Source organism: Aspergillus wentii, assembly GCF_001890725.1.
Source record: "Aspergillus wentii DTO 134E9 unplaced genomic scaffold ASPWEscaffold_1, whole genome shotgun sequence".
NCBI lineage: Eukaryota > Fungi > Ascomycota > Eurotiomycetes > Eurotiales > Aspergillaceae > Aspergillus > Aspergillus wentii.
Window position 1 is genome coordinate 1,913,108 of NW_024467832.1, and position 27,278 is coordinate 1,940,385.

The following is a 27,278-nucleotide window of genomic DNA, read 5'->3' on the forward strand; positions in this document are numbered from 1 at the left end:
ACTTTGATGTATAATCTCGATGAGATGATCAACATCATCTATGAAGCTGGCCAAGTTGAACGGGCCACCTCGTATACGGAGGAGGGATGGAATGCCCCTATACGCTCCCCTAGAGAACCCACCAGAAAGGCATTCTTATATCATACTTCCAGAGCCGATTGATATTTCATTTGTCGGCTACAGCCCACCAGTGTTCGGGAAGCCGAAAAAACCCGTAGTTGTACAGTGTGATGTCTGGTGGTGGATGGATTCTTGATACTCTGGGGTAGGCATGTGTCTTGATATCTCATCGTCACCCAACAGAGCAAACCACGCAATAATACCTAACATTAGTCTCCTTAACCATCTGCCACTTCCCTTCAATCTATAAAATCATCATCATCATCATCATCATCATTTTCTTCTTCTTCTTCTCGGCCGAGTAACAACAAAAAACTCACCGACATCCAGCATCAGGCATGGAACAATACCACATTACCGTACCATATTGTAATAACGTATGGCGTCGGACATTTGTCGGCCCTTGAGCCAATCACAGCCCGCCAGTCAGATGATCGGCAGGAACAGCTTCCCCCCTGCGTCTTTTTTCCCTCTTCGCTTCTTCTTCGACGCCAGACCATCAGCGATCTGAGTTGTCGTGGAGAGAAATCGAATTCTATCAGGCCATGGTGGTGGCGAAAAGCCTCACTGCCAATGGTCCAAAACTCTTGTTGCCAACTTGCCGGGGTCCGTGGCATCGACCTGGAACAATCGGTCCGAGTTAATGCTCTCCGCACGAAGCGTATGGAGGATTCTCCATAATAATCCCGCTCTCCAATCTCCGGTCCTTGTTCCCCGCAAACCCGCGTTTCCCCAACTCTATGGTCTGGATAGTTTGGATCACTTGGGTCTTCAGAGACAAGTCTTTCATACTATGTAACTGCAATCCATCCTAGTCGGACATTCAACGGAGTAACGGCAACTCTCTCTCTAGAGTTGGTCGGTTTACCAGTGTCCTGATGCATGCAGAAAGCAAGTATAAATATTGGACCATGAGTGCATCTTCTTCTGCTTTTGATCAGTGAAGTTATCTTATTATCTTTCCTACAAGTTCATCATGGTCGGTTTCGCGGGCCTCCTAGGCAGTGCCTGGCTTCTCCCCGTGGCTTATGGGGCGAGCCAGACGGCAACCGCGGCCTATTCCCAGTACACCATTCCTGCCTCTGTCGATGTCGGTGCAAACCTGATTGCCAACATCGATGACCCGCAGGCTATCAATGCGCAGTCTGTTTGTCCCGGTTACAAGGCCTCGAATTTGCAGAACACAACCCGAGGCTTCACGGCCAGTCTCGCGTTGGCTGGCGAGCCCTGCAATGTCTATGGTACCGACGTTGATTTTTTGACCCTTTCAGTGGAATATCAGGCAGCGGACCGGTTGAGCATCCAGATCACCCCTAGCCACGTCGATGCGTCGAATTCATCTTGGTACATTTTGCCAGAGAACATTGTTCCTAGACCCAAGGCTTCCTCAAACGCATCTGCCACTCAAAGTGATCTCTTAGTCTCTTGGTCCAACGAACCCTCCTTCAACTTCAAGGTGGTCCGGAAAGCTACCGGTGATGTACTCTTCAATACTGAGGGGTCTGTGTTGGTCTATGAAAACCAGTTCATCGAATTCGTTTCTTCTCTGCCTGAAGACTACAACTTGTACGGTTTGTCAGAACATGTCAACCAGCTAAGGCTGCTGAGAAATGCAACCTTAACGGCATGGGCTGCCGATGCAGGTAATCCCATTGACAGGTATGTATTCAGCGGTTGGATAGAAACGTGCCACCGGGTACCGTGCTAACAATGAGCCTCTAGCAACATCTATGGAACGCATCCTTTCTATCTAGACACGAGATACTACGAAGTGGACGAAAGTGGAGCTCATACCCCCGTCAAGGAAGGCGAAACCGACCCTTCCAAGGAATATGTCTCCTACTCTCACGGAGTGTTCTTGAGGAATGCACATGGCCATGAGGTTCTTTTGCGTCCCCAGAATGTGACATGGCGTACTTTGGGGGGAAGCGTCGACTTGACCTTTTACTCTGGCCCTACCCAGGTCGACGTTACCAAGAACTATCAAATCAGCACCATTGGACTACCCGCGATGCAGAAATACAACACTCTCGGTTTCCACCAGTGCCGCTGGGGATACAACAACTGGACAGATCTTGAAGATGTTGTGTCTAACTTTGAAAGATTCGGCATTCCTTTGGAATACGTTTGGTAGGTGATATGTAGTCTATTTCAGACTTGTGCACTAACGCCGCAAAATCCAGGCTTGACATTGATTACATGAATGGCTACCGTGATTTCGAAAACGACCCCATTCGCTTCCCTTACGATGAAGGCGAAAAATTCCTGGACAAGCTGCACAAAGGAGGCCGTAACTTTGTCCCTATTGTTGACTCAGCTATTTATATCCCAAATCCCGAGAATGCATCAGATGCGTAAGTGATACATACAATAATTATCTGGGCAAAAACTTACAACCCATGTCAATAGCTATGAGACCTACAACAGAGGCGCGGCGGATGATGTCTTCATCAAGAACCCTGATGGCAGTCTCTACATCGGAAGCGTCTGGCCTGGCTATACTGTTTTCCCTGATTGGCATAATCCTAAGGCATATGAATTCTGGGCCAATGAGCTTGCTCTCTGGTGGCAGAAGGTGAAATATGATGGAATCTGGATTGATATGAGTGAAGTTGCTTCTTTCTGCATTGGCAGCTGTGGAACCGGCAATTTAACAATGAATCCGGCTCATCCACCCTTTTTGCTTCCTGGCGAGCCTGGAAATATCGATTACGTTTACCCAGAAGGGTTTGAGGTGACCAATTCGACCGAGGCAGCCTCTGCCTCCGCTGCCTCCTCCAGCCAAGCCGCTGCTACTGCATCATCAACTGAAACGACTTCCGTTCCCTATCTCCGGACAACACCAACCCCGGGAGTCCGTGACGTTAACCACCCTCCTTATGTGATCAATAATGTGCAACCTGGTCATGATCTTGCTATCCACGCCATCTCTCCAAACTCTACTCATATCGATGGATATCAGGAGTACGATGTGCACAACCTTTGGGGACACCAGATTCTCAATGCCACCTACCAGGGATTGCTCAAGGTTTGGTCTGAAAAGCGACCGTTCATTATCGGTCGCTCCACCTTTGCAGGTTCTGGAAAATTCGCGGGCCACTGGGGCGGAGACAATTACTCCAAATGGGGAACTATGTACTTCTCTATCTCCCAGGCCCTATCCTTCTCGCTTTTTGGCGTTCCTATGTTTGGCGCAGATACTTGTGGTTTCGCTAACAATACTGATGAAGAGCTCTGCAATCGTTGGATGCAGCTATCGGCCTTCTTCCCCTTCTACCGGAACCACAACGTCCTGGGAAGTATCCCGCAAGAGCCTTACCGGTGGGCATCTGTCATTGAGGCCTCAAAATCTGCTATGAGCATCCGTTATGCCATTTTGCCCTACTTCTACACCTTGTTTCAGCTCGCCCATACCACTGGATCTACTGTTATGCGGGCGCTCGCATGGGAATTCCCCAACGACCCCTCGCTCGCAGCTGTTGACAATCAATTTCTTGTCGGTCCTTCTATCATGGTCGTTCCGGTTCTCGAGCCACAGGCAGATACTGTTAAGGGTGTTTTCCCCGGTGTGGGTGCTGGTGAAATCTGGTACGACTGGTACACGCACACAGCCGTCGATGCGAAGCCCGGTGTCAACACCACGATTCCCGCACCACTGGGCCACATTCCTGTCTTTGTGCGTGGTGGCAGCATTCTACCCATGCAGGAACCGGCCTTGACGACTCGGGATGCCCGCAAAACGCCCTGGGCTCTCCTGGCTGCCCTGAGCGGCAACGGAACCGCGTCCGGTCAGCTTTACCTGGACGATGGAGAGAGTATCAACCCCAACGCCACTCTCAATGTCGATTTCAAGGCTGCCCAATCTAGCCTTAGGGCTTCGGCCCAGGGAAACTGGAAGGAGACCAATCCTCTGGCAAACGTTACCTTGCTGGGTGTGACCAAGGCTCCCTCCAACGTGACTCTCAATGGCCTCAAGGTTCCTTCTAGCCTTGTCGAGTATAACTCCACCTCGCAGGCTCTCTTTGTGGGAGGCCTACAGAATCTGACGGCGGGCGGTGCCTGGGCCAAGAAGTGGGTGCTGAAGTGGTAGGAAACCGGGTTGGAAAAACACCCTTCTGCTGGGATTGTTTTAGGTAGAAGCTCAGTGTTTTCAGAATAAATCTGATGATATAGGTTAAAGTATTTATCACGACTTCCAGGCATCATTAATCGTAGCATTTACCACATTACAGTCTCTTGGGACTGTAAACTTCCGGTTCGAGCCTCCCTCCCAAACCACCTCTCCATCAGCACCCTTCTTGATAATAAACTTGTACTCGATTTCCGTCCCGGGGGTTAAAGTAACGGACCCATACCACAAAGGCGCGTCATCTGAATACTCATTCGCTTCCAGTCCCACAGCCCCAGACTTCGTATTCCACTCACCCAACGCAGGAATTGATCCAACGAGAAAGACCTCCTCTCCAACGACGGTGGACACCCGGATATTGAATCAGACGGACACTGTGGGCTTTACTGGAGAATTGGGTGCACATTTCGGGACAGGCCAGGATGTGTTTGTTGCGGGGGCATAGGGGCCTTTTGCGGAGGATGGGGAGCATGTTCTCGGGAGGGAGAATGATGGAGAGCTGTTCCAGGATGCTCTGGGTGCATTTTTACGCGCTGCAGATACTGTGAGGACAGAGGAGTAGGACCAGGTGAGGTCGGAGGCTGAGAGGGGAGAACCGTTTGTGCGAGAGAATTGTTCTGCGAGGGCACCGTTGGGTGGTGTATAGGTTTTCTTTTTGGTTAGTCTGCGCTGTTGAATTTGGTGTATAAAAGGATGACTTACGACGATGCTTATATATCCCTCTGCGTAAGTTCTGATAGCGGCAGTAATGCCTTTGTATTCCGTCGATGAGGAATCATATTCCCCTTCCTTGGCAGATCGATATACATCCTGGAAGAATGCAAGGCTTGTTGACGTGATTGTGAGAGAACCAATCTTATCCCACTGATACAATGCATCGTAGAGCTGCTCTGCAGCAGCCAAGGTGCAGAGGTACCATGGTTGACCGCCTTGATAAACATCTTCTGAGTATCGGCCTACGGCGATGGCCTTACCCTGCGATATACCCTTGTTTATGTCGTAGAGCGAGCGGAAAGAATCTGTGACACTCTTATGATTGGCAAGGGCCCGAGCCGAGCATGGCTGGAAAGTGGTATCATCACAGTCTGCCGAGGGATCAAAGCTATGGATACTCCCAAGGATGGAATTAGCATCCTTTCCAGACCGGTCGTAGCCAAAGTTGGCAAGAATGTAGGAGCCTGTCCAGTACGACTGTAGAAAACAGAGGACTTGGGGTGCCTGGGAGTCGCAATGGGGACAGGAATGGCCTAGTTTCTGGGCGAGGGAGGCCCCTTCGACTAGGGCACGATACTGGGCGATCGTAGTAAAGAAGGATGAGCCGCTCACTTCTTCCCACAAGTCTTGTTTGACAAGTCAGCTAGATTGCGAATATTTCACTTGCTAAGATGTACCGTAAGTGGTTGAATTCCAATATTCGGTCACATATGAGAGGTCATTTTGGACAATCGGCCAGATGATGGAGTCCACAGTAGAAGATTGCCCTTTTTCCTGCCAAGAAGATCAGCGAGAGACTTTTACTAGAAAGCCACAGCAGATATACAATTAGCCAGTTCGCGTAGGCAATCATGGCCGATGCCCTCAACGCAGGCCCATCTCTCTGTGGACGCCCCCAAGAGCCCGTAAAAGCTGTCTTGTCGACATGGAATTTTGGCTCTCCCAAGCCCCCGGTAGATAAATCACCAGAAGGATTGGATAGAGTCTGGATGTATGCCTGGGAACTGATATATTCTTGAATCTTAGTTTGTAGTATAGGATCCTCATTTTTGATGAAGGTTTCTACAAGGGTTTTGACGGTGAGAGCGGCATCGCGAGTCCAAGTGTAGAAGTCTGCATTGCATCAGAAATATATCAGAGATAGGCAAAAGGAGAATCGAGCTTACAGTCTGGACTGTTCTTACTGGGGCTGGCAATGACAATGCCAGCATTCCCACCGATCGCCTTTGCCCCATCTGCACCAATGTTGTTCAGGATTCCATCGAGGGCATAGCTGGTTTCAGCCTCCAGCCACGAGTCCAGCAAGTTCTCTGCCTGGAGGGTAACCTGATCAGCACCCAAAACACTTACAACCCCTAAAGTGGCGACTAGGAACTGAAGCATCATCATCTTTGGTGGCATCATGGTCAGTGTTGTCGAGAGACAGGCGGTGGCTCTATCAATTCTTCACATGCTCTGGAAGTCACTCCTTGGCAAATAGGTGACTTGCATATCGGAAGACCGAAACAGCAAACGATCAGCGTGGGGATGCACTTTCGAAGGGAAGAAAAGATGAATGTGAAGAGGGGGGAGAGAGGAGGAAGAGGCGAGAAGGTTGTGGTTGGCGACGACAAAACAAGTCACACGCCGGCCAGCCCATACCACTGCAACCTCGTTCTGTCAAAACCCCGCGTTTTGCCTTTATTGGTGACGATCCATCATCCCTCGAAGGAGCAACAAGCGATGTCTAAGTTTAAAATTAAAATATGTCTCATTGAAAATCACAAGCCGTCCAGAAAGGACATTTCCTCGTGGTGAGTGGCCCCCATCTTCACGGCCCCTGGTTCTGACGCTGACGTTGACGACCAGGGGCGGAAATTTACTGGAGATTAATCTACCTTCAGAGCTATTTCGAGTTTTCAGTAAAGTACAGTCAGAGTCGATATCATGGCAGAGGATAATCTTCGATGCGACGTTATTTTCAGCGTCTGGTTAGTTCACAATCCAGATATAAATATCATGGATTGCCAGCAACTGGACTGTCTCCCCATCAGTTGCTATCAGCAAGATTATTATAATCCGATTCTTTCATCAAGACCAGAATGCTCAGCTGGTGGCCTTGGTTGTTTTCTGCCTGTCTCGCTGGGACGACGCTGGCAGCAACACCAGAGGAATGGCGATCTCGATCCATCTACTTTCTTCTGACGGATCGATTTGCTCAAACCAATGGCTCAACTACGGCAGAATGTAATAGCAGTCTTGGCGTACGTTTCTAATTCTTCCTTCTCACTCTCAGGGATCGGAATGGCTGACGCAGGTCAATAGAGATACTGCGGTGGTACATGGCGAGGTATAATCAACAAGGTGAGCATCACTAACTCCATGCATGAAACCACAATTGACAATTGGCAGCTTGATTATATCCAAGGAATGGGATTCACGGCTATATGGATTACCCCAGTCACTGGGCAGCTGCCCCAAGTTACTAAATATGGAGATCCCTATCATGGTTATTGGCAACAGGATATGTAAGTCTCTTCAACCATATCCAAACTCCTCTAACCGAACAGCTATTCCCTCAACTCCCATTATGGAAATGCAGATGATTTGAAAGATCTTGCTTCCGCACTCCACGATCGGGGCATGTATCTCATGGTGGATGTGGTTGCCAACCATATGGTGCGTCTTGTGCTTGTTAGATTAGTTCTGTTCTGACTTTTCCAAGGGATATAACGGCGCGCGTGACTCAGTCGACTACAGTGTCTTCAATCCTTTCAATTCCCAAGAATACTTCCACTCACCTTGTTCTATTGACAATTACGATGACCAAGAGCAAGTGGAGAATTGCTGGCTGGGCGATAACACTGTATCGTTGCCCGATCTCAACACCACAAACCCCAAAGTCCAGGATATCTGGTATAACTGGGTTGGGGACCTGGTTTCCAATTACTCTAGTACATTCTTGCCCAAGCCAAGGAAAGTGCATTGCTAATATCTAATAGTCGATGGTCTGCGTATTGACACGGTGAAGCACGTTCAGAAGGATTTCTGGCCAGGTTACAATAAAGCTGCCGGGGTCTACTGCATTGGTGAAGTGTTTGATGGTGATCCAACATACACATGTCCTTATATGGACTACGTGGATGGTGTCCTCAATTATCCAATGTGAGTTCGCAACTGGTGGATGCCACATATAACTAACAGCAATACTAGGTACTACCCTCTCCTCAAGGCCTTCCAATCGACCAGTGGAAGCATCAGCGATCTATATAATATGATCAACACGGTCAAGTCGGACTGTCCCGATTCGACCTTGATGGGCACTTTTATCGAGAATCATGACAACCCTCGATTCGCTTCGTGAGTATGTCTGTTTTACCTGAATATCTCATTAACAATATCTCAGATACACCGACGACATGTCCCTGGCCAAGAACGCCGCCACATTTAACATCTTAGCGGACGGAATCCCCATCGTCTATGCTGGCCAGGAACAGCACTATGCCGGCGGAGCAGACCCTGAAAACCGCGAAGCAACCTGGCTGTCCGGGTACTCGACCTCTAGCGAACTGTACAGGCTGATAGCACAGATGAACGCGATCCGGAACCACGCCATATACCTGGACTCGAAATACGTAACCTACAAAGTAAGATAATCCATATTCCCGGAACAGCCTCAATATCGCATACTTACCTGAGCAGAACTGGCCCATCTACCAAGATAAATCGACTATTGCCATGCGCAAAGGCACCGACGGCTCTCAGATCATCACCGTCCTTTCAAACCTCGGCTCGTCAGGAAACTCCTACACCCTCTCCCTAGACGGAACGGGTTACACGGCAGGACAGACAGTAACAGAGGTCTACAGCTGTACCAACGTGACGGTGGATTCGAATGGCAAGGTCCCAGTGTCCATGTCAAGCGGTGAGCCGCGGGTGTTTTATCCGGCTGATCATCTCAACGGAAGTGGCATTTGTAGTTGAGTGGACACATGTGCAGGGACAACGACGATGATCGATACAGCATGTTATGAGCGATATTGCAGAGTATGATATAGAAGAAACCTTGAATAGCAGGGTTTGCGCCCACATACACACTCAGCCTAGCTAGAGAACCAAAAAAAAAACAAAAAAACAAAAGAAAAATGCCATGCAGTCTGCAAGCCCCCATTCTGATATCCCAACCCAACCCAACCCACATCCACCACCACCACAACCGAACAACCCCCCTATATATGTATGCAAGTCTATCCACCGCTAGTACTGTCACCTGGAGAAAACTTGGCCAAAAAACGCTTAAACTTGTTTTAGCGCCACGTCTTAGGCACCAGATGTGCCGTGTCATATGCAAGAATTGAGATATTGGAATTCGAAACAGTCTTGGCCTAAATACGGGGTACTTCAGACGGACAGAGCACCCGGGGATTATATGTCTATAGTGACAAATATATGTCGGGTAGCACGAACAGCCTCAGCTGATTGTGTCGAGCTCAAGACCGCCAGTTCGAACTTGGGCCGTTGGTGGACGGCATGCCATGGCAACGTTTGATTCTGGAATAGGCTAAAATATGCACAGCGAGAAGAGAAAACAGGGCATACAATACGACTACTGGATGTCTACTTGCATTCGAGTGAGTGGCTTCTTTGGGAGTTGTAGAGATACAGACCTGTACCGGTGATTCGGTAGAGTACTCTCCTGCAAGAAGAGTCTCGGGCGAGAAAAAGAGAGAGAAAAGAAAGCCGTTAAGGACCTGTCCCATGGAGCCACGTTTGTTTCAGTTGCTGTGACAAAGATATTCCTTGGCTGGGTGTTGATATAGATGGTCAAACTCATGTAGGGCTTACAGATATTGTTCTTTGGTCTGGTACATACATGTACTCCATAATGATTCTATATGATATACTATATTCATAGTAAACGCAATAACTTCGGTAGACGAAGAGCCCACTCCCTGCTGATACTGTGCATATCCGGTGATGCTTACTTTGATATAGGATGCCGAGTGCTGACCGTGCATTCAGCAATATACAGCCCCTTGTACAACTTACAACTTCCCCGGCAACAAGAACCTAACGAACAGACCAATCCCAACAACCCAACCAATTGAACGGACCATATTCATAACCCCTCAGGTGCACTGAAGCAAACCACTGCATTGCATCCGCGGAGTTGGGGACACCCTACTCGGTACTTGATCGATGCCGAACAATGTCGGATTAGAGGAAGTAGTGAGTAAACCAATGAGTCTGAGTCTGAGTCTGAGTCTGAGTCTGACTTGAACCAGACTCATGAACCGACTGGTTGGAGTTCCTGTCGGAAATAAAGAAAGAAAATAGTTAGTCCAACTCAACCATAACCATGTACTCCATATGGAGCATATGGAGAAGGTAGATCGTATTATCGGATTCGGCATGTTCGGGTAGGAACTGTAGCCGAAAACGCATATCCCGAAAGGAGCATGTGTTACTATTACTATTTGCCATCTACGATAAGTGGCAGATGGGTTGATCCGTGATCGCGGGATAGACGGAGATGATGATCTGATGCTATTATACTGTATACAAAAACATAGTAAACCGACTGACTGTTCTAGAAAGCGTTGCGAGTCAGAGGGTTGAGTTTGGAACTATGCAATAGAAGATCAGACTATCGAAGTGTGAGGAAAGAGTTCAGCAGGGGGAAACCTCGGGGATATTGTTGGAGTCAGTGTTTTACTGTCTGACAGGAAAGTGCATTAATTGGACTCTGAAACGATTTATTTTATTTTATTTGGTCTATTTATCTGGCAGTATTATTACTCCCGATGAGACATTCCCAGGCGGATGATGTCACAGCAGCGTTTGAATTGACCGTGAAAAGGGAATCCATGGACAGCAAAAACCTCAGGACGGAGAAACGAGGCGCAGCCCTACTTCAGAATCCTCAACCTCCAGGAGTCCGCCAGAAGAATCACAAGAATAATGATTGACAGGCCCGCTTTAACCCAAGTACCGGGAAACCCTCTGGTCGGTGACACGACACTACAGCCCACCATGACAAATTCCCAGCTGCACAAGGCGCCGATCGTCCGTCAACTCGACTGACGCGCAGATATTTTATTAATTTATCCCAGTATTGACTTGTGTACACCGTACACACTAGTATGTAGAAATACCAAGGTCAACTAGTTGTTAACCATCCACACCTGGTTGGCCATACACGCTGATCGGCGACACCAGACTCCATCACCCATATCGATCTTGATCGGAGGCCAAGTTGGCCACCTGTTCATTGGCCAGAGTGGGCTGGGCGAACTAATTGCTTAGTTTTTTTGCGACGGTGGCGAGGGGCGAGCTGTCAAGGTTGTTCCTGGAAAGAATCCTGTCCGTCACTTGCAGTAGTGGACTGGCTGTCTCGGGCGCTGCCTTCTGATTGCTTGTCGGCGTGGAGTTGCATTTGTTATGGATCGCAGACGTCAGGATGGTTTTCTTTAGGAAAGAGCCAGGTGTTCGTATGGTGTGCTGTCACTCGGTCATGTGTTGACAAATCGACCTGACATCTGTCTCTCTCTCTCCACGTGAGTAGTCATTGGAGACACCCCAGACTAGATCCCAGGATAATCCCAGATACGAGGATCCTTCATCCGGACACCTGCCGATGGTGTTGATCAAGATGAGGATCTCCCTTTCTATTGGTGGATGTGGCCATGAAATTCGGGATTATCTGACATTTCTGCCTGAGGTGTCAGTACTAGTGCATACGGAAATACACACAAAGCGAGTCATTGCCCATTGTTCTCCTTACTAGTCAAACCCAACTAGTCCAATGATAATCCCTAAAATAATGGCGGTAAATACAGCCATAATTCGGCTAAGGTAATCTCGTCAAAGGGATCCAATAATTGGGGGTGTTTGGGGCTGACACGATGTCCTTTTCCGATCGTCCCCACGAGTGGGAATTCTCCTCTCAGACTCTCTCAGACTCTCTTTTTCTGACTCTCTCTAGTCTCTAACCCGTCACTTCTCCATTTTTATTTTTTCGGTCTGATCGTCTCCAGTCTGCTAGCAAAGTCAAATCTCATTGCTCAAACCAGGTTGTTCGTGCCTGTCACCCTCACTAGGAAGTAGGGTTAAACCGCGGATCCCGAACTTTGGGAGGGCAAAGTGTGGGAGGTAAGTAAAATACGAGATGAACCTAGGAAAAAGAAAAGACGATCCCCATCCATGGATGATCTTGTCATAGTCATGATAGACTAAATCCCTCGTTCATCTGTCAGTCAGGTTAACAAAGTTACCAATCCATCCCCCCCGACCCCTCTTTCTTCCTTCTTTTTTCTTTTTTTTTTTTTTTTTGCCCCCTCCTCCTAACTAACCCCCTAACCGACACAACCTGAGATGTCATATGCACGGGGCAACGGATCTTGCATCCAAGGGTGACCTACCCACCAATTGTACCGGGTAGTCATCTGCATAATTCAGTGTGTACGCCGAGGAAAGGCCTTCGACGGCCCTCGATCACAATACAAGCTATTACGGAAAAGTGGATATGTATGATTTCTCCGCTGACTGTCGACTTGTATGTTACAGGCTGAGGCCCGCATTGCCTGTAGCAGTCGAGACAGAAAGTATCTGACGTACAGTGACGGACGACGTGGATCCCCATCTCCCCCAAAATGTGGGGACCATTTTGAAGAAGAAGAAGAACACCTCGGCGATCGGTCCATCCCTGTCGGAACGCCTGTCATCTAATAATATCGTATATTACAATAAGTATAAAATGGATACGGAGTACAGGATGGATAATAATACAAGAGTGAGAAATGAGAACAGATGGACGATCGATCGATCCCAACCTCTCATTGCTGGATCGAACCTGTCCGTTGTTCGGTCCGCTTGCAGCGGGAAGAAGCACAGATGGCCTGGCTGTTACGGGCAAGTAGTAATTGGAAACCAGGTTACCACCGCCCGGGATAAGCTACTTGCGATCTGGCGCTGCTGGCCAGTCGCCGTCCTCCGCGTCCTTCTGACACACTCTGTGGGTGGACTCCACTGGCACGGCCGATCCTTTTCTTTCTTTCTTTCTTCTTTTTTTCTTTTTCAGCTTGAATTATAAATCTTTATTACGGTTCATCTTTTTATCTAATTACTCGGCACTAGGTGTGAAAGCGCGAGGCTATTTTATTTTATTTTATTTATTTTATTCAGAAAATCTGACTCAGGTACGCAGGCAGCACTGTTATGGGTTGACCTGCACTGCTGCTGCACTTCCGCCACACTGTGTTCCCCAACTTCCCTTATTGCATATGTACTCGGGATATACTCACATCCTCTTCCCGTATTATTATTATTATTATTATTATCAGGAGTCAACAGGGATATTCTCTGGGTTTCAGCTACTGTTCTAGGTGGGGTACATCCCACCTCATCATGCAGTCGACCTCTTACATTAGGAGCATCATCCCTTAACGGTATTCCGTCAGTGGCTTTCTCGACCTGCCTAATATTCTACCTTGAATATTATTCCAAAATAATATTATTCTTAATATTTAAATATCTAAATATGAATAAATCTAAAATAGTAGCCTCAAAAATCAGAAATGCAGCCATGGTTCTCGCCAGCTGGACGTCCCGTTCGGGATTTAGCCTCCATCTGGATCTGTATTCTGAATTGTTCGTCTGCAGCGCCACCTGATACATCACTCGACAGTCAACAATTACATACAACTACTACAGACAGACAGATCTGTCAGAGGGTCCGATTGCATGCCTTTTCGTTTTCCTTGGACGGACCAAGTGACGGTTCTCCGTAGTTTGTGGTGCTGCTCCACCCGTTCCACTGTGCCCTCCCACGATCGTCATTTTGCTGGATCCCCCTGTTCTGGCAGTTCCATGGATGGCTCGGCCCAATGCCTTAGGGTAGATGGAGACTTGGAGCTGAAGGCTCTTCCTGTTTCGAACCATTTCAAATACTGTAATCAGCAGAATAAATTAAGTATTGCCCACCTGGCCTGCATTATTATTATTTTATTCTATTCTATTTTATTCTAATATTATTTTATTACACCGTCATCTCCTCCAACTCATAAAAAGATCTCTCGACATAACACACCCACTCTCCTACACCAATCCCAATTGCTGTCCCTCCTCCCCTCCCCTGCCTTGCATAGCTTGTCCTTGGTTCTGCTGTCCCCATCGTCATCGTGTGCGGCAATGTCAAGCTGATCTCGCCTCTCTAGGTGTGTATATCCTGCCCAACTTTCCTTCTTCTTCCTCTTCCTCTTCTCTACTCTTCTTTTCTTCCTCCCCACTCTGCCCTACCCTTCTATCTATCGCCACGGAGGGGTTGTTTACGCTTCCTTGCATTCCCATTGTTCGGATCGTTAAAAAAGCCGCAGGCCGGCAACTCTTATATTCATCCTTCTAACCTCTCTCTTCTCCAGCCAACTATCTCCTTTCAATCCTCCCCTTCCTCTCGATAATATCCATCCTGTCTTATGTCCCAGTCCCGTGAATTGAATGACGGATCCGAAAACATGGCCATCTCATACGCAGGACTTCCTACCGATCACGCTCAAACCCTCCCCTCCTTTCGTGAGGTAAGATCAATGATAGTATTCCACTGGAATGCAGACATTAACTCTCGACCGATTAGCTCCTCCCCGCTCACCTTCATGATGAGATCGAGTCGACCTCCGGCTTCTACACTTCCCCCCGACACCATTCGCACGAGCGTCCCACATCTTCAAGTCATGACTTGATCTCCGATCCTAGAGCGCTCTCCGGCCGTGCCCCCTATGGCTCTCCCTCCAAACTGGTTTTGGGGGAAGCCCCCCGCGACTATTCCGTCGCCGCCTCAGTTCGAGCCGATACCCCCATGGGGGGCATGTCAGACCATTCGCCTTTACAATCCCGAATGCCCAATGTCCCTCAGGGAACCTCCGGGTCGACTCCTCGATATGCCTCCCGGGGTCCCAGTCCGATTCTGCCCCCGATCCGTGACCTCCAATCCCTTCCCGAACGAAATCTGAACCCGCCGAGTCCTGCCTTTGCTGCGGATCCCAGGGGGCCTTCGCGGGCTGATCCTTTTGCGGCTCGGGCGGGACATGTTGATGCTCATGGGTTTGCTTCGGCCAGCTACTCGAGTCCAATGGGAGACCGACGGAATGTGGATTCTTCTTACATGGGGGGCAACGGGCCTGCATTGATGCATAACCAGTCGGCATACCACTACCCCGTGGCCTATCAGAGTGATTCCGAGCAGCCGTCGCCACAGTTAATACCGCACGCTCCGCAGTCCAACTTTGGAATTCTGGGCGACTCGATCGACCCTAAGAACAAGCGGAGACGGGGGAATCTGCCCAAACCGGTGACGGATATTCTGCGCGCCTGGTTCCATGATCATCTAGATCATCCTTATCCCAGTGAGGAGGATAAGCAGATGTTTATGACTCGAACGGGTTTGTCTATCAGTCAGGTAAGATTCCGTCATTTGAAACCAGGTGGGCCTCCCTAACTGGTTATAGATTAGCAATTGGTTCATCAATGCGAGAAGACGACAATTGCCGGCTCTCCGGAATCAAATGCGAAACGGTGGTAGCGACGTGGACCCTCAACGACAGTCACCATTCAGCGATATGGAGCAGACTTCATCCGAATCGATGCCGTCTCCTCGCCATTAGCCAAAGGCTATTCTTATATTTAATACTATCTATCCTCGGTTGTCAAAGACAGACACCGAGTGATTCGCAACATCACGAGTTACATGGCTGGGTATACGGAAAGCTGGATAGATACACGAGTCTCGTCGACGATTTTTCTTGATTTGTTGATTTTCCTTTTTCATTTTCATTTCCCTTTTCTATACTGCAAAGACTTTCTATGCGCCGAGAAGACTGACAAGATCATATTTTGATACCCTTTTGAATTGTTTTATTACGTGGATTTTCCTTGGGATTCGGGATCCGGGATCTGAGATCTAATGGGCCATAGGCAGCTGGACACAGCTACTGCTGCAGTCTATACATAAAGACCGTTGGAAACCCCCCCCCCCTTGCCTGGATCCATCATCCCCTACCAACAGCCCACAAATATGCATCTGAGGTGTTAAGGGTTACTGTTTTATCGCTTATCGTTTTTTATCATCTGTTCTGGCATGTGTTAATTTTATATTTTCGTTCTGGGTTGGGGTTTCAGAACGGAATGAGAAGGTTATTATTATTTTTTTTTTTTTTGTCATGTGCATCGCCGACGAGCTGTACAAGTATAATGTGAAATGTCTCTAGAAATTACTCTACTGCAATGCACAAGCTGAGATTGCCTAATAACTAACTACTTCGAGAGCGATCATCCGTCCAAGCACAGAGAAAGGATCATATATCCGCAATCCCAACTAAAACCATGTCAGTCACCCACCCAAGTCCTTGGTTACGACAATCCATAAAAACCGGGAATCAAAGAAAAATCTTATAACCCCTTGAAGCCGATCAACCCATGGATCGGGAAAGACAGACTGAAAATGAATTTTTTTTTCTTTTTTGAAAATAAAATAATATAAAATAATAAGAAAAAAGCCGGCTCCACCGGAACCAGCGACTTGGTAGATGACAGCGCTGGCCAAGTTAAGTTTTGGGTCTTTTCGGTTGAAGGAACTGGTGGATTTACCGATGCCTCGTGCTGGAAAACTATGAAGTAATAACTATACGATGTAGTATGTATGTAGTTGACTCGAGTCAGTCAGAGTCAGTGATGGAACTATTACTTACTTACTGTAGGAATCGATGATCAATTCCCGGACTCGACTTACTTAACTAGGCACCAGTCATACACTGCAGTGAACTTATGTCGTGTCGTGTAGTAAGGAAGCTCCATTCTGCCCTACAGAATCCGCAAGCGACTGAAATTGCACATCTCATCCAGGTCGAACACAATAAAGGGGGTAATGTGATGGATTACCGCAATCGCCATCATCCATCACCGAACCCCGGCCGGGAAATCCAATTCAGATCGCGGCGAGGGTAATCCTTCAACCGCAATCGTGCATGCATACTTACTTACCTACATGCCATGGCTGGCCGGTAGGAGTCCCTTACGTTGGTAGCATCGAGGTACTGCGTAGATAGAAAGTACCATATAGACTACGTACGGGATAGTACCTAGTAGCACTGCACATACTACATATGTAGGGTAGACACTCACCAGACGAACCGCTGTCACACTACATATACTACATAGCTCAGCAAGATCGCCATCAACATGCCAACATGCCAAGATCGGCATGCATGAGGCACGGAGGAAAGGCACGAAAACCGAACCCTGGATATAGTATCCGATCTATCACATGGCGGTGAAATGTACATTCCGATGGATGGGCATGAGAGGGGATGAGATGAGATGCGAAGGAAGGGGTCGGTTCTCTTTCTCACTTGGAACTTGGGTACCTAAATGGTGTTCCGTCACAGTGGGTTGGAATTGAATTGAATTGGAATGGATAGTTGGTTGGTTAGGTGATTGATGATCACCATGATCCGGGGATATGGATTGGATATACATAGATGGGTGGTTATCGATAATGATGATCGCCAGAACTCAATAATCAGTGTGGTATTAGATTGTTACTTACTGTATTACATACAGTACAGTATGTAAGTAATACGATCCACCGATCTTGTGGCTGGTTCGGGTTGGTGGAGATTGACGGGGGCAAAAAATCAATAGTTGCATTGACAGTCAGAAAAAAAGAAGAAAATATATATATATTTTTTTTTAAAATCACCGAGCAAGGCCGCTTTGTTTGCTGTAAGGTTTGCAAGCAAGGCAACACCCACATAGTGGACAGATGATGCCATGATGTCGCCCATAGCCACAACCAGCCACTCCCTGTCTCGGTGTTGTTTTTCCTCCCCGATTTATTGGTAATTGTGCGGTGTGAACTTGGTTGTCTTTGTGCAGGGCGGATATTTGATCCCCAACGGATCTCTTCCAGTGTCGCACGGCATGACTGGGGGTGGTAGTAGTAAAGCCACACCTACTATCTACTGACCTACAGAGACAAGCACAGACAACACAGTAGATGCTGATCATCCCATTCCCTATCCCATTTTATGTATCTCCCATCCCATCATCATCACATCTCTTGCAGATCGTGTTCCTCTGGTTCGCGGTGGCACGGATGATGGATCGATCTGCAATGTCACCCAACAAGAACCTGAACCGGAATTACTAGGACGATACCGTCATCGCGGAGGAACTGCCAGATAAGTTTAGAGCAGAAAGTAAAAAAAAAAAAAGATTTTAAATTTATTCACCGTGGATGATCTTTATTAAAATTTCAGTTTCCAGAACCGAGAAATCAATCTATTTGACTTTGAGTCTTGCACGAGTCATTAACAAGGTTAAGACGGCGTCTGCGACTATTGCTGTCAACATCGCCACATGGTCGGTGAGATCGACTGGTTTTTTAGTGGTAACCGGTTGTTGGTGGTGTCATTCTTTTACTACCTTCCTAGATAGTTTAGTTGGTCGAAGATGGTGTACGGGATACGATATTCCATATCCAAATATCCTATCCAGAATTCCAGAGTTTCCAAATAGAGTAGTAGGGAGTTCGAGTTGGTCAAAGCCATGTATGTCATGATTTGAGACACCACAGAATAAGGAGTAGGACAGCGGTCTCGAACATGTCGAACAGGGGGGATCGTCTTGTACACGGCGAGTGAGATCATTCTCTTCACTCGTCGGTTTTGCTTGGTGGGAGAAACAACCCAGGCTTCTGGGTCGTGGATCGAGTCATTGTGTAGCTTTGGTATAGGGGTTGAGATGGTATATGGTAATCCAGCCGACTGGGCTACTGCTGTTTTCGTCGTTTGCAGACGCAGAACCCGATTAATTGCTTATCTGCCAGGTTATATGGAGCAATGGGGATACCTATGTATAGAGTAGACGTTGGGTGTGCCTGAGGACGACATGCCGTATCTGGTACCATGATCATGTGCTCCCTCCCTCCCTCCTTTCTCCTGTCTTCCTCTACAACTCCATCAGCTGAGGCAGCAGCAGCAGCATCATCGTCATCACCATCATACAGTGAGATGTTATCTCATGATTATATCCAGATCATGACTTGCTCTACCTCATTGTCTAACGACAGTAGCTTGCTCATCTTCGTCACTGACTCAACCAGAAAACCAAGAGACTAACAACTGAATCAGTTTGAATCCACTCAAGTGCAATTAAGGTGCTGTGTGGCGCCGTGGCATGCCCAAATGCCGACTGCTGAAATTGAGACAGAATGCAACCATGTCAGGATATCAGGGACACACACCTGCTATTTGAACGTCCCAGCAACAACTTGATAATCGTAAGTGTTATCATGCTTCAAACTGGATGCTGACCTCGCTCGATATCTCTAGAATTCATTTCCGTTTCGGTCGACATTTCCCAAAGCAGCTTCGATTCTGTCCAGGCCGTGCCCATTCTACGGAGAATGCCGACCTAATCAGTCCAGACGATGTGCAGGCCTGATATTTGATAAGAATGGCCTATATCAAATTTTATCGTGGTCGGAGCTGGCCGATATCTGTTGATCCTTCGGAGCAACTAACAGCACACTCAGCGAGAACAACTCACTTTGCGTTATTTCTACCAATAATATCAAGGCTCGCACATCTGTGGAGATCTCCATCAATATCGATTATGGTGGCTTATATCGAATCTCTGTCGAATGATGTGCTGTCGAGTGAGACATCTGTGTGATGCAACCATTTTATCACACCAATGACATACGTCAAACGGCCTTGTTTGATTAAGATGTATCACATCCTGCTGGGCTGCCCAGAAAAAGAAAGAAAAAAAAAGGCATATGATTAAACCTGGATTTCACATTGGCTAGCTGTCGTCCATTATGGGGTCGGGCTACATTAAACAAAAATGCGCAGATGCCGTGATTGACACTTGGACAGATCTTGCAAAGCTGCTAAAAAGGTGGCCACATAGCGTCAACGATTAATCAAATTGCGCTCCTTCTCCGCACGCCCTGCAGGGAAAAAGGCTTCGCTTCATGATTAACCATCAACAGCCGAGGTTCAACTAACTGACACTAATTGCTTGACCAGGGCTTGATATAGATCGACTGGTGGATCATTCATCTGACAGTTTTTCGTTCGCAACTTGGAACAAACTATGAAGCTTGATAAACGGCTGTCGATTTGATAGTCGCTTTGATCTGCGATACGGATTCTCCGTGATAACAAGCCTTGGTGATCCAGAGGATCAGACCCTCATTACCTGAATGTAAATTTTCTGCCTGCCAGGCGAGGACGCATGCACAATACGGCCTGCAAGACACTCTTCCCATGCTAGCGCTAAAGGCCTCAGGATAACACTAAAATCAGACCATGCAAGAATCGGCAATATTTCCGTCAGTAGCCGCGAAGACTCCCGCTGTTCCCGCTGTCACATTCATGCTGTTGATGGACCCTTGTCTGAATTAAGTACCAATTGCAGGTCGGAGTTTATAAGCAATTGCACATGTCAATCATGTCCGCCTTGCGTGCTTTCTGGCAGATTGGCATATTAGTATTGCAACTCAATTTCTTCGACACAGAAAGAGGAGAATAAAAAAGCAAAATAAACAAGCAAAAGCAAAAATGAACAGCAAAAAGGTAACGGCAGGATCGATATCGCCGTCCAGAGTAGCATCGTGGCTGGTCTTGACTTCGAGGATTAAAACTTTGTCTTGGGGTCCCGACCATCTGTTTGGCTTCGATCACGATAAGCAGCCACGCTTTCGACAAATCGCCTAGTCTCACCACCAGCAGCTCTCTGTCTATTCCCTCTTAATTTATCACCAGTGTGGTTCTAATTCAACCCCTCTTTCTCCTTCCTGCCTTGGTTGGCAGCAACCATCATTATGGCCACCCCCTCTCTTCCTGCCTCTCTTTCTCCTTTTCTAGAAGGTTAATGGATGCAAGATAGGTTGCATCGTCCGCTTTAGCTTTTACCCCGGGTCAGCCCAGCTCTCTATCTGGTGGAGTCTATTCCTCAACGGTCAGAACCTGGTGTGATTTAATCTCCTATGCATCGTGGCCTGGTTAAAAGGGCTACTTTTCCCGCATGCTGGATCAATGATTGAATATTTAGTTTTGTTTACCTGCTCTTAATCATCTTCTGTTCTATCTATGTTTTGCAGTCTCGGGGATAACAGGATCAGTACAATATGACTCGCGTTGATGATATGAAACATCGTGCCCTTTCTTGGGAAAGGGCAAATGCTACCATCCCGGAAGATGGGAAAATGCATACTGGCGGTGATGCAGCACGACCAAAAGGACGCATCCGACGATCGATGACAGCCTGCAATACCTGCCGTAAGCTCAAGACGCGCTGCGACTTGGATCCACGTAGCCATGCGTGTCGTCGATGCATCTCATTAAGGTTAGAACCTTTACTTGGCTTTAGGATTATGGCCGTGCGGTGTAAAGGTACACGCATTTTGGACTCGTCACTGACATATTTCAGAATTGATTGTCAACTCCCAGAGACCGGGGAAAAGTTTCATGACAATATTTCAATGTGGTCGGATGCGACGGCATCTATTCCCTCCATCGAGGAGCGACTCGCTTCGTTGGAAAGAAGCATCGGAGAGATGACTCGCACGATGCGACAAATGATGGACAGATCACCAAGTATGTCGAGCGCTTCTACATCGCAACTAGCCAGGAGTGTTGCGACGGATGAAACCGCTTCGTATGATGGGAGTCCACCATCGCCTCTTGTTCCCAAACCAGTTCATATGATCCAGGAACTCCATTCTGAGTTCTTTGGAGAAATGGATGGTTTCGGCGCTGGTGCCAACTTCTCGAGTGATATCGTGTCGAAAGGAATCATAGACTCGAAATTGTCGTTGAAATTGACGCAACTGTGAGACACCACCTTTCTCGGGGATATCTGGATCGTGCGCTGACTACATGTTGACCCGCAAAGATTCGTTGACCAATTCGGGTCTCGAATTTCCATCGACAATCTGTCTGATCTGCATGATATGGGTCGTACTGATCCATTTCTATTCAGCACGGCTTGTCTTTTGGCTTCTCGATATGTACCTGGGATGCCACAGCAAGCAATCCGTGCGATGTACCTTCAAGTGCGACATGCTGCATCGAATGCATTGTGGAATACTCCACCCCTGGCGTATGAATCGCTTCAAGCACTTACACTCCTCTGTTTGTGGTCGCCAACAATTCAGAAGGGGGCTCTGATGGATAGTTGGTTGCTGAGCGGAATCTCGATCAACCATGCCCTTATCTCCTTTGATTTTCTCGACTGCGTTCCTGCTGGACAGGTTAGCAATGACATGTTTAAGAAGCTGCGTTTATGGAACAGTCTTTGTTTGACTCAATTGCAGTATGTATCGCCGTTCGTTATTGATCCAGGTTACTGACAAGGCTAGCTTTGCAATTGGAAACGCTCGTCCTTTCAACATACAGCAGAGATATCTGGACCACTGCCCACGGATTCTTGAGCACCCGAGTGCTACCTCTGAGGATGGAAAGGTCGTGGCGGAGATTCAGCTATATCTCATCACTCTGAAGATACAGAAAACCAGCCAACGCATGCAATATGCAGATAGCGAGTATGAGGAAATCGAACGTTGGAAGATGGAGTGGGCGCACCTATTAAGTGAGAGCTTATATTCGTCGTTTCCAAGACAAGCATGCTAATAACAGCACAGCCAGCGAGTCATCACTCCAACTTAGCCTGTGGTTCTGCCAACTACTCCTCCATCGAACGATCATGAGGCTGCACCCAGAATGCGACAGACTCATACCCGAAATCATCCAGATATCACGACTCATCGTGTCCAAGTTCATGCAGATCCGCTTCTCCGTGGCACTCGGCTTCATCGACCAAACATACTTTATCGTCGGCTACGCAGCCCTGACCCTCTGCGACTTTAACGTCATGGACCCCCTAATCGACCAGATCCAAACCTTCCTACTCCATCTATCCCCAAACGAAGACCACATCGCATATCGGTTTTCGTGCATCATTGCAGAGCTCAGACGACGACATACAGAAGAAAATGACCCATTCCGGATAGTCAAGGGTACTTTGTTCAGTGATCCGTCTAAGATGAACGTGGACCAAGCGGAGTTTATGCCTTCTCTTATGAATACGGTGGTTGATGAGTATGAGGCTTTGGAACAGCTTATTCCTGGGCTTGTACCGTCTAATGGGTTTCCCGCGCCAATGTTTGATACTTCTATGCATGGTGCGATTCCGGGGGTGATGGTGCGGAATACCTTGTGAGTGTTTCACTTATGTTAGGATGAGCTGGGCTCGATCCTGTTTTTGTTGGGGTTTTGGTATGTGATGTGAAAAGCAGTTGGGTCTTCAAAAGTTGATAAACCTGTGGATATCTGGGGTTAGCTGGGTAATGATAAATTAAAAGCAAGATAGTATCTTGAATGAATTCATCGGTTGTCGTCCTATGTTAATGGTCTTGCCACTTGCTTCGACTTTTAATATATCTGAGCAAAGAGGATCTTGCAGTTCATTGATCATATGGTCATCAAAGATAAGAAGTGACACGAACCAGAAAGAACGAACACACCCACGACGCAGATAATCAGCGTCAAGGACACAAAAAATATACATGAAAGTAGTAGATGGTCATAAAAAAAAGTATAGTGTCATCATGATAAAGCATCAAATCACTGACCCAAAAACCCCCTAACAACCTGCATATACCTCTCCCTCTCATCGAAATGGGGCATATGCGAACTCTCAGCAAAACGCACCCACTTGACCTTGTCAAGGCCCCAGAAAAAGGGTTTAACGGCGCTGTCTTGCGCTTCGTCGTAGTGGCCATTGATCAGCAGGACGGACACGCTGATCTTGTGCAGGGTTTCAAGCACGGTCCAGTCTTTGAGGGACCCTTCGACCCAGAATTCGGAGGGGCCGAGTCTGTCATATATTAGTATGGATGAGATGGGATTGGGTAGAGTTGGGCTGGAATGGAAAGGGACAGGGGATACTAACGTGGTAGAAGTGACAGTTGTATCTCTCTTAGTAGCCCATTCGATACTCTGCACAAGTTCATCCGGAAGGGGGTTCACACGGCAGCCAAACTCTGCCATGAACTTGCCCGTCGCAGCCTCATACTCCTCAGACTCCAACCGCCCCTCATCCTCACATCGTTGCAGGGAATCCTGCACATCCTGCGGCAGGGTCTTCCTGAGCCGATTAACAGACTCCAGCCACAACTCCACCGACGCCGGCGAGTTGGAGATGATCAGTTTCCGCAGACCAGCGGGTCTTCGAATGGCGAATTCCGCGCCCAACATGCCACCCCAGGAGTGGCCGAGGATGTCGAACCGGGAACCCGACAGCCCGAGATGGGCGAGCAGATTTTCCAGCTCGGCGACGAAGAGATCGACGCTCCAGAAGGCCTTGTCGCCCTTTTTTTCGGGGTGGTGGGACGACAGCCCGTTTCCGATCTGATCGTAGAAGATGACTGGGATGGAGGGCGCTAGGTCGGATACGGGGAGCATGTAGTTGTGGCAGAATCCAGGGCCGCCGTGCAGGACGACTAGAGGGACTGCATCAGAGGATGAGGATTTGAGATCGCCATCGATTCGATACCAGGTTTTGGCGTTTTCGAGGCCGGGATAGATAAAGTCGATTGTTCCTTGGGTGGACATGATGGGAAAAAAAGACGTTGAATACGAGATGTTTGATGAAGAAAGTCAAATCTCAGACACTGGAAGTCTGACAGAGAGTGAATATGATAACAAGAAAAGAAATAATGCTCAGCGGCAGACGATGTAACACCAAATGGCGCGAATTAGGGGGAGGGGAAGATCAAGAGAGGCTGTCGAGTGGACCAGACATGGATACGAATCCTCGCCCCAGTGCAGTGGGTTCTGTTGGCTGCTATGAGGCCTTAATCTTTACATAAACCGTCAGACAGAGTGTCAATCACTTGCACCAAAAAAAAAAAAAAATATTACTATGGGGTTGAAGAATCCTTCGGAATAACCTCATTCATTCATTCCTTCATTCGTTTATTTTTATTCTTCGTTAATCGTATTCTACACCAACCACATTCTTTTAACCATGTCTTCGCGATATTTTCTTTCATAAAAGCATGGGATAATGAGCCATGCCGACCGTAACAGCTGAGAACTTGTCCCCAGTTGTCGCCATCGTCGCCTGGTTTCTGCTGGTCGTCTCGTGCATTGGTGTGTTTGGCCGTCTGGGATTCAAGTATCTCCTCGCCAGGAAATTCGACGTCGACGACTATCTCATCTGCGCTGCTTTGGTGGGTTTCTCGACAGTTCGATAAGGATAAGGCTGATGGTGGTAGATTCTGAGTGCGCTCCAGACAGGATGCATCGCTATTGCGACAGATAACGGCTATGGGAAGCCGTTGGCTTCGTTGGATGATGATCACATTGGTCCGATGCTGAAGGTGAGTCGTCTTTTGCCTGGGACGGCTGTGAAAGACCTGGATAGCTCATTCTACGGTCGACTAGGCTGGATATGCCTCCGAAATACTATACATTGCGTGTCTTTGCTGCTCCAAGCTGAGCTCAGTCGCCTTTGGGGCCTTTCTGATGCAACGAACTCGCAGTGTCGAGTGGGTGTTGACGCTGTCCATCGTCGTCTGGGGTATTATTGGGATATTCGCAGTTGCTTTTCAGTGCAAACTTCCAGAACCCTGGAATGATTTGGTCCCATCCAGGTGTTTCAATCGGGTAAGAAGATATGGACAAGAGATTTAGAAGACAGAGCTGACGAGGGCAGATTGCTTGGTGGAACTACTTTGAGGTGACCAACCTTCTCATCGAGGTGGTTCTCATTGTCTTTCCGATCTTGATGATTCTTGATATCCAAATGTCGACGACGAAAAAGATCACCGTCATCGTGTGCTTTCTGACGCGTATACTGTGAGTTAGACAGCCAGCCAAGGTTGACCTATCTAACTAATTTCTGCTAGTGTCATTGGCGCCATCATCTGTGAACTCTACTACCATAACCGTCTCCTCACCTCCAAAGATCTAACCCTTGATTCCTGGCCGGTTGCCGTTTGCATGGAAATCGTCCAATGTTTCGGCATCCTCATAGCCTCCGTCCCACACCTGAAGCCATTCCTATCCAGCCTCCAGTCGACCGGATTGCGATTATACCAGATACCCGGAGAGGAAAACGTCCGGGCCGGCTACGTCTACGGAAAATGGAAAATGAGCCCAAGTCGCCAGACGGATACGAGCACCTCGGGCCACGAACTGAGTGGGTTGCATCGAGGCATTAATCGGACGGTGGTGACTGCAATGACCAGCCCGCGGGCCCCAGATTGGGAGACGCAGAGCCAGACCAGCCAGAGCCACATCATCCGGGAGACTAAAACTTGGGTTGTGGAGGAACAGGTCGAGGGTGGTGGGCCATCTGAGATCCGTATCCCTGACCCTGAGAGCGAGAGATGCTCGCATAGCAGTAGTTTGATACGGCATTCAGAATCGCATCCCTGACTACCTGCATTCCTGCAATAGTCATGCTGAGGATGTCATCATCTATCGCTAAACTAGCTAGCATAATTTCTTTTGTTGAAACCCTTTTTGTCTGCATGCATTGTCAGAATTTGTCAAAAATTGCATTTTGGCCCCTATGTACTACACTCTCAATATTGGCATGTCGATCTCTGTCATGCAGATCCTAGTTGATTGCTTAGTCGATGCTAAGACGAAGCTAAAGTGATGCTAAGAAGGAGTCAGTAAGAAACAAGAAGACGCCGTCGCTTCGGTTTCGCCGAAAAGCATCCGTTCGCCAATGAAGGATTCGTGCCCATCCGATGACAGGGAAGACAAGTCTGAGGCCAAGAACTGGTGGTTTGATCGAGGGTTCCACTATCACGAAAAAGAAAAGAAGACATTAGACAATCGACAAAAGGATTGTTGGTGTTGGTGTTGTTCTTGTTTAAACAATCCTCGGAATTCGGCCGCCATTTCCGTCCAGCTCCATCGTGTGTCGTCGGCGGCCCGTCCCAGCCGTCTTCTGTCTCACTCCTCGTCCTTCTCGTCTTTCCTCTCCACATCGACATACAGACGGATTTCTTTCCCTGCAGCGGCAGTACTTTTTCACAGGCCGCGTACTAATATGGACCAATGGTTCATCCGCCAGGAAGTACTATCGTTGTTTGAGGTTTAATCCCTCCATCCTTGGTGGGATTGCCTCGAGGATGCCGGCAACATAGGGCCAGAGGGACCAGCCCCAGGCTGTGAGTTATTTTGCCCCTAGTCTTTCGTCAAGTCTTTTCTTTTCTTTTCTTTCTTTTTTTGGGAATTTGGGTTTTTTCTGCTTG

At 47.9% G+C, this 27,278-nt stretch overlaps 7 protein-coding genes across 7 annotated transcripts; 5 read left to right on the forward strand and 2 right to left on the reverse strand.

The window, feature by feature from the left end:
- Positions 1-1,096: 1,096 nt before the first annotated feature.
- On the forward strand, positions 1,097-4,210 carry ASPWEDRAFT_101185 (glycoside hydrolase family 31 protein; the record flags this gene model as incomplete). Its single annotated transcript, XM_040827361.1, has 4 exons — positions 1,097-1,779; positions 1,843-2,250; positions 2,304-2,474; positions 2,530-4,210. The coding sequence occupies 4 exons, from the start codon at positions 1,097-1,099 to the stop codon at positions 4,208-4,210; spliced, it is 2,943 nt and encodes a 980-aa protein (XP_040694392.1).
- Positions 4,211-4,306: 96 nt separating this feature from the next.
- On the reverse strand, positions 4,307-6,736 carry ASPWEDRAFT_56069 (putative glucoamylase/glucan 1,4-alpha-glucosidase; the record flags this gene model as incomplete). The annotated part of the gene is made up of 6 exons (XM_040838263.1): positions 6,130-6,736; positions 5,790-6,076; positions 5,641-5,737; positions 4,952-5,589; positions 4,619-4,900; positions 4,307-4,579 (listed from the first exon to the last, which is right to left on the reverse strand). The coding sequence occupies exons 1-6, from the start codon at positions 6,365-6,367 to the stop codon at positions 4,307-4,309; spliced, it is 1,815 nt and encodes a 604-aa protein (XP_040694393.1). The 5' UTR covers positions 6,368-6,736.
- ASPWEDRAFT_34175 (alpha-amylase) lies at positions 6,607-9,168 on the forward strand. Its single transcript, XM_040833939.1, has 10 exons — positions 6,607-6,756; positions 6,812-7,206; positions 7,268-7,306; positions 7,355-7,470; positions 7,513-7,621; positions 7,668-7,896; positions 7,945-8,107; positions 8,156-8,302; positions 8,349-8,589; positions 8,645-9,168. The coding sequence occupies exons 2-10, from the start codon at positions 7,045-7,047 to the stop codon at positions 8,924-8,926; spliced, it is 1,488 nt and encodes a 495-aa protein (XP_040694394.1). The 5' UTR covers positions 6,607-6,756; positions 6,812-7,044; the 3' UTR covers positions 8,927-9,168.
- Positions 9,169-14,454: 5,286 nt separating this feature from the next.
- On the forward strand, positions 14,455-15,600 carry ASPWEDRAFT_166783 (homeobox domain-containing protein; the record flags this gene model as incomplete). The annotated part of the gene is made up of 3 exons (XM_040830047.1): positions 14,455-14,517; positions 14,574-15,395; positions 15,445-15,600. 3 exons carry the CDS (start codon positions 14,455-14,457, stop codon positions 15,598-15,600), a joined length of 1,041 nt encoding a protein of 346 aa, XP_040694395.1.
- A 5,531-nt stretch (positions 15,601-21,131) lies between these two features.
- Positions 21,132-23,224, forward strand: ASPWEDRAFT_102347 (uncharacterized protein; the record flags this gene model as incomplete). Its single annotated transcript, XM_040827469.1, has 5 exons — positions 21,132-21,349; positions 21,434-21,835; positions 21,899-22,318; positions 22,365-22,594; positions 22,647-23,224. 5 exons carry the CDS (start codon positions 21,132-21,134, stop codon positions 23,222-23,224), a joined length of 1,848 nt encoding a protein of 615 aa, XP_040694396.1.
- A 404-nt stretch (positions 23,225-23,628) lies between these two features.
- On the reverse strand, positions 23,629-24,618 carry ASPWEDRAFT_47500 (uncharacterized protein; the record flags this gene model as incomplete). The annotated part of the gene is made up of 2 exons (XM_040836975.1): positions 23,629-23,881; positions 23,957-24,618. 2 exons carry the CDS (start codon positions 24,616-24,618, stop codon positions 23,629-23,631), a joined length of 915 nt encoding a protein of 304 aa, XP_040694397.1.
- Positions 24,619-24,897: 279 nt separating this feature from the next.
- ASPWEDRAFT_34188 (uncharacterized protein) lies at positions 24,898-26,938 on the forward strand. The gene is made up of 5 exons (XM_040833940.1): positions 24,898-25,238; positions 25,284-25,388; positions 25,453-25,674; positions 25,724-25,866; positions 25,917-26,938. The coding sequence occupies exons 1-5, from the start codon at positions 25,080-25,082 to the stop codon at positions 26,446-26,448; spliced, it is 1,161 nt and encodes a 386-aa protein (XP_040694398.1). The 5' UTR covers positions 24,898-25,079; the 3' UTR covers positions 26,449-26,938.
- The last annotated feature ends 340 nt before the right edge of the window (positions 26,939-27,278 follow it).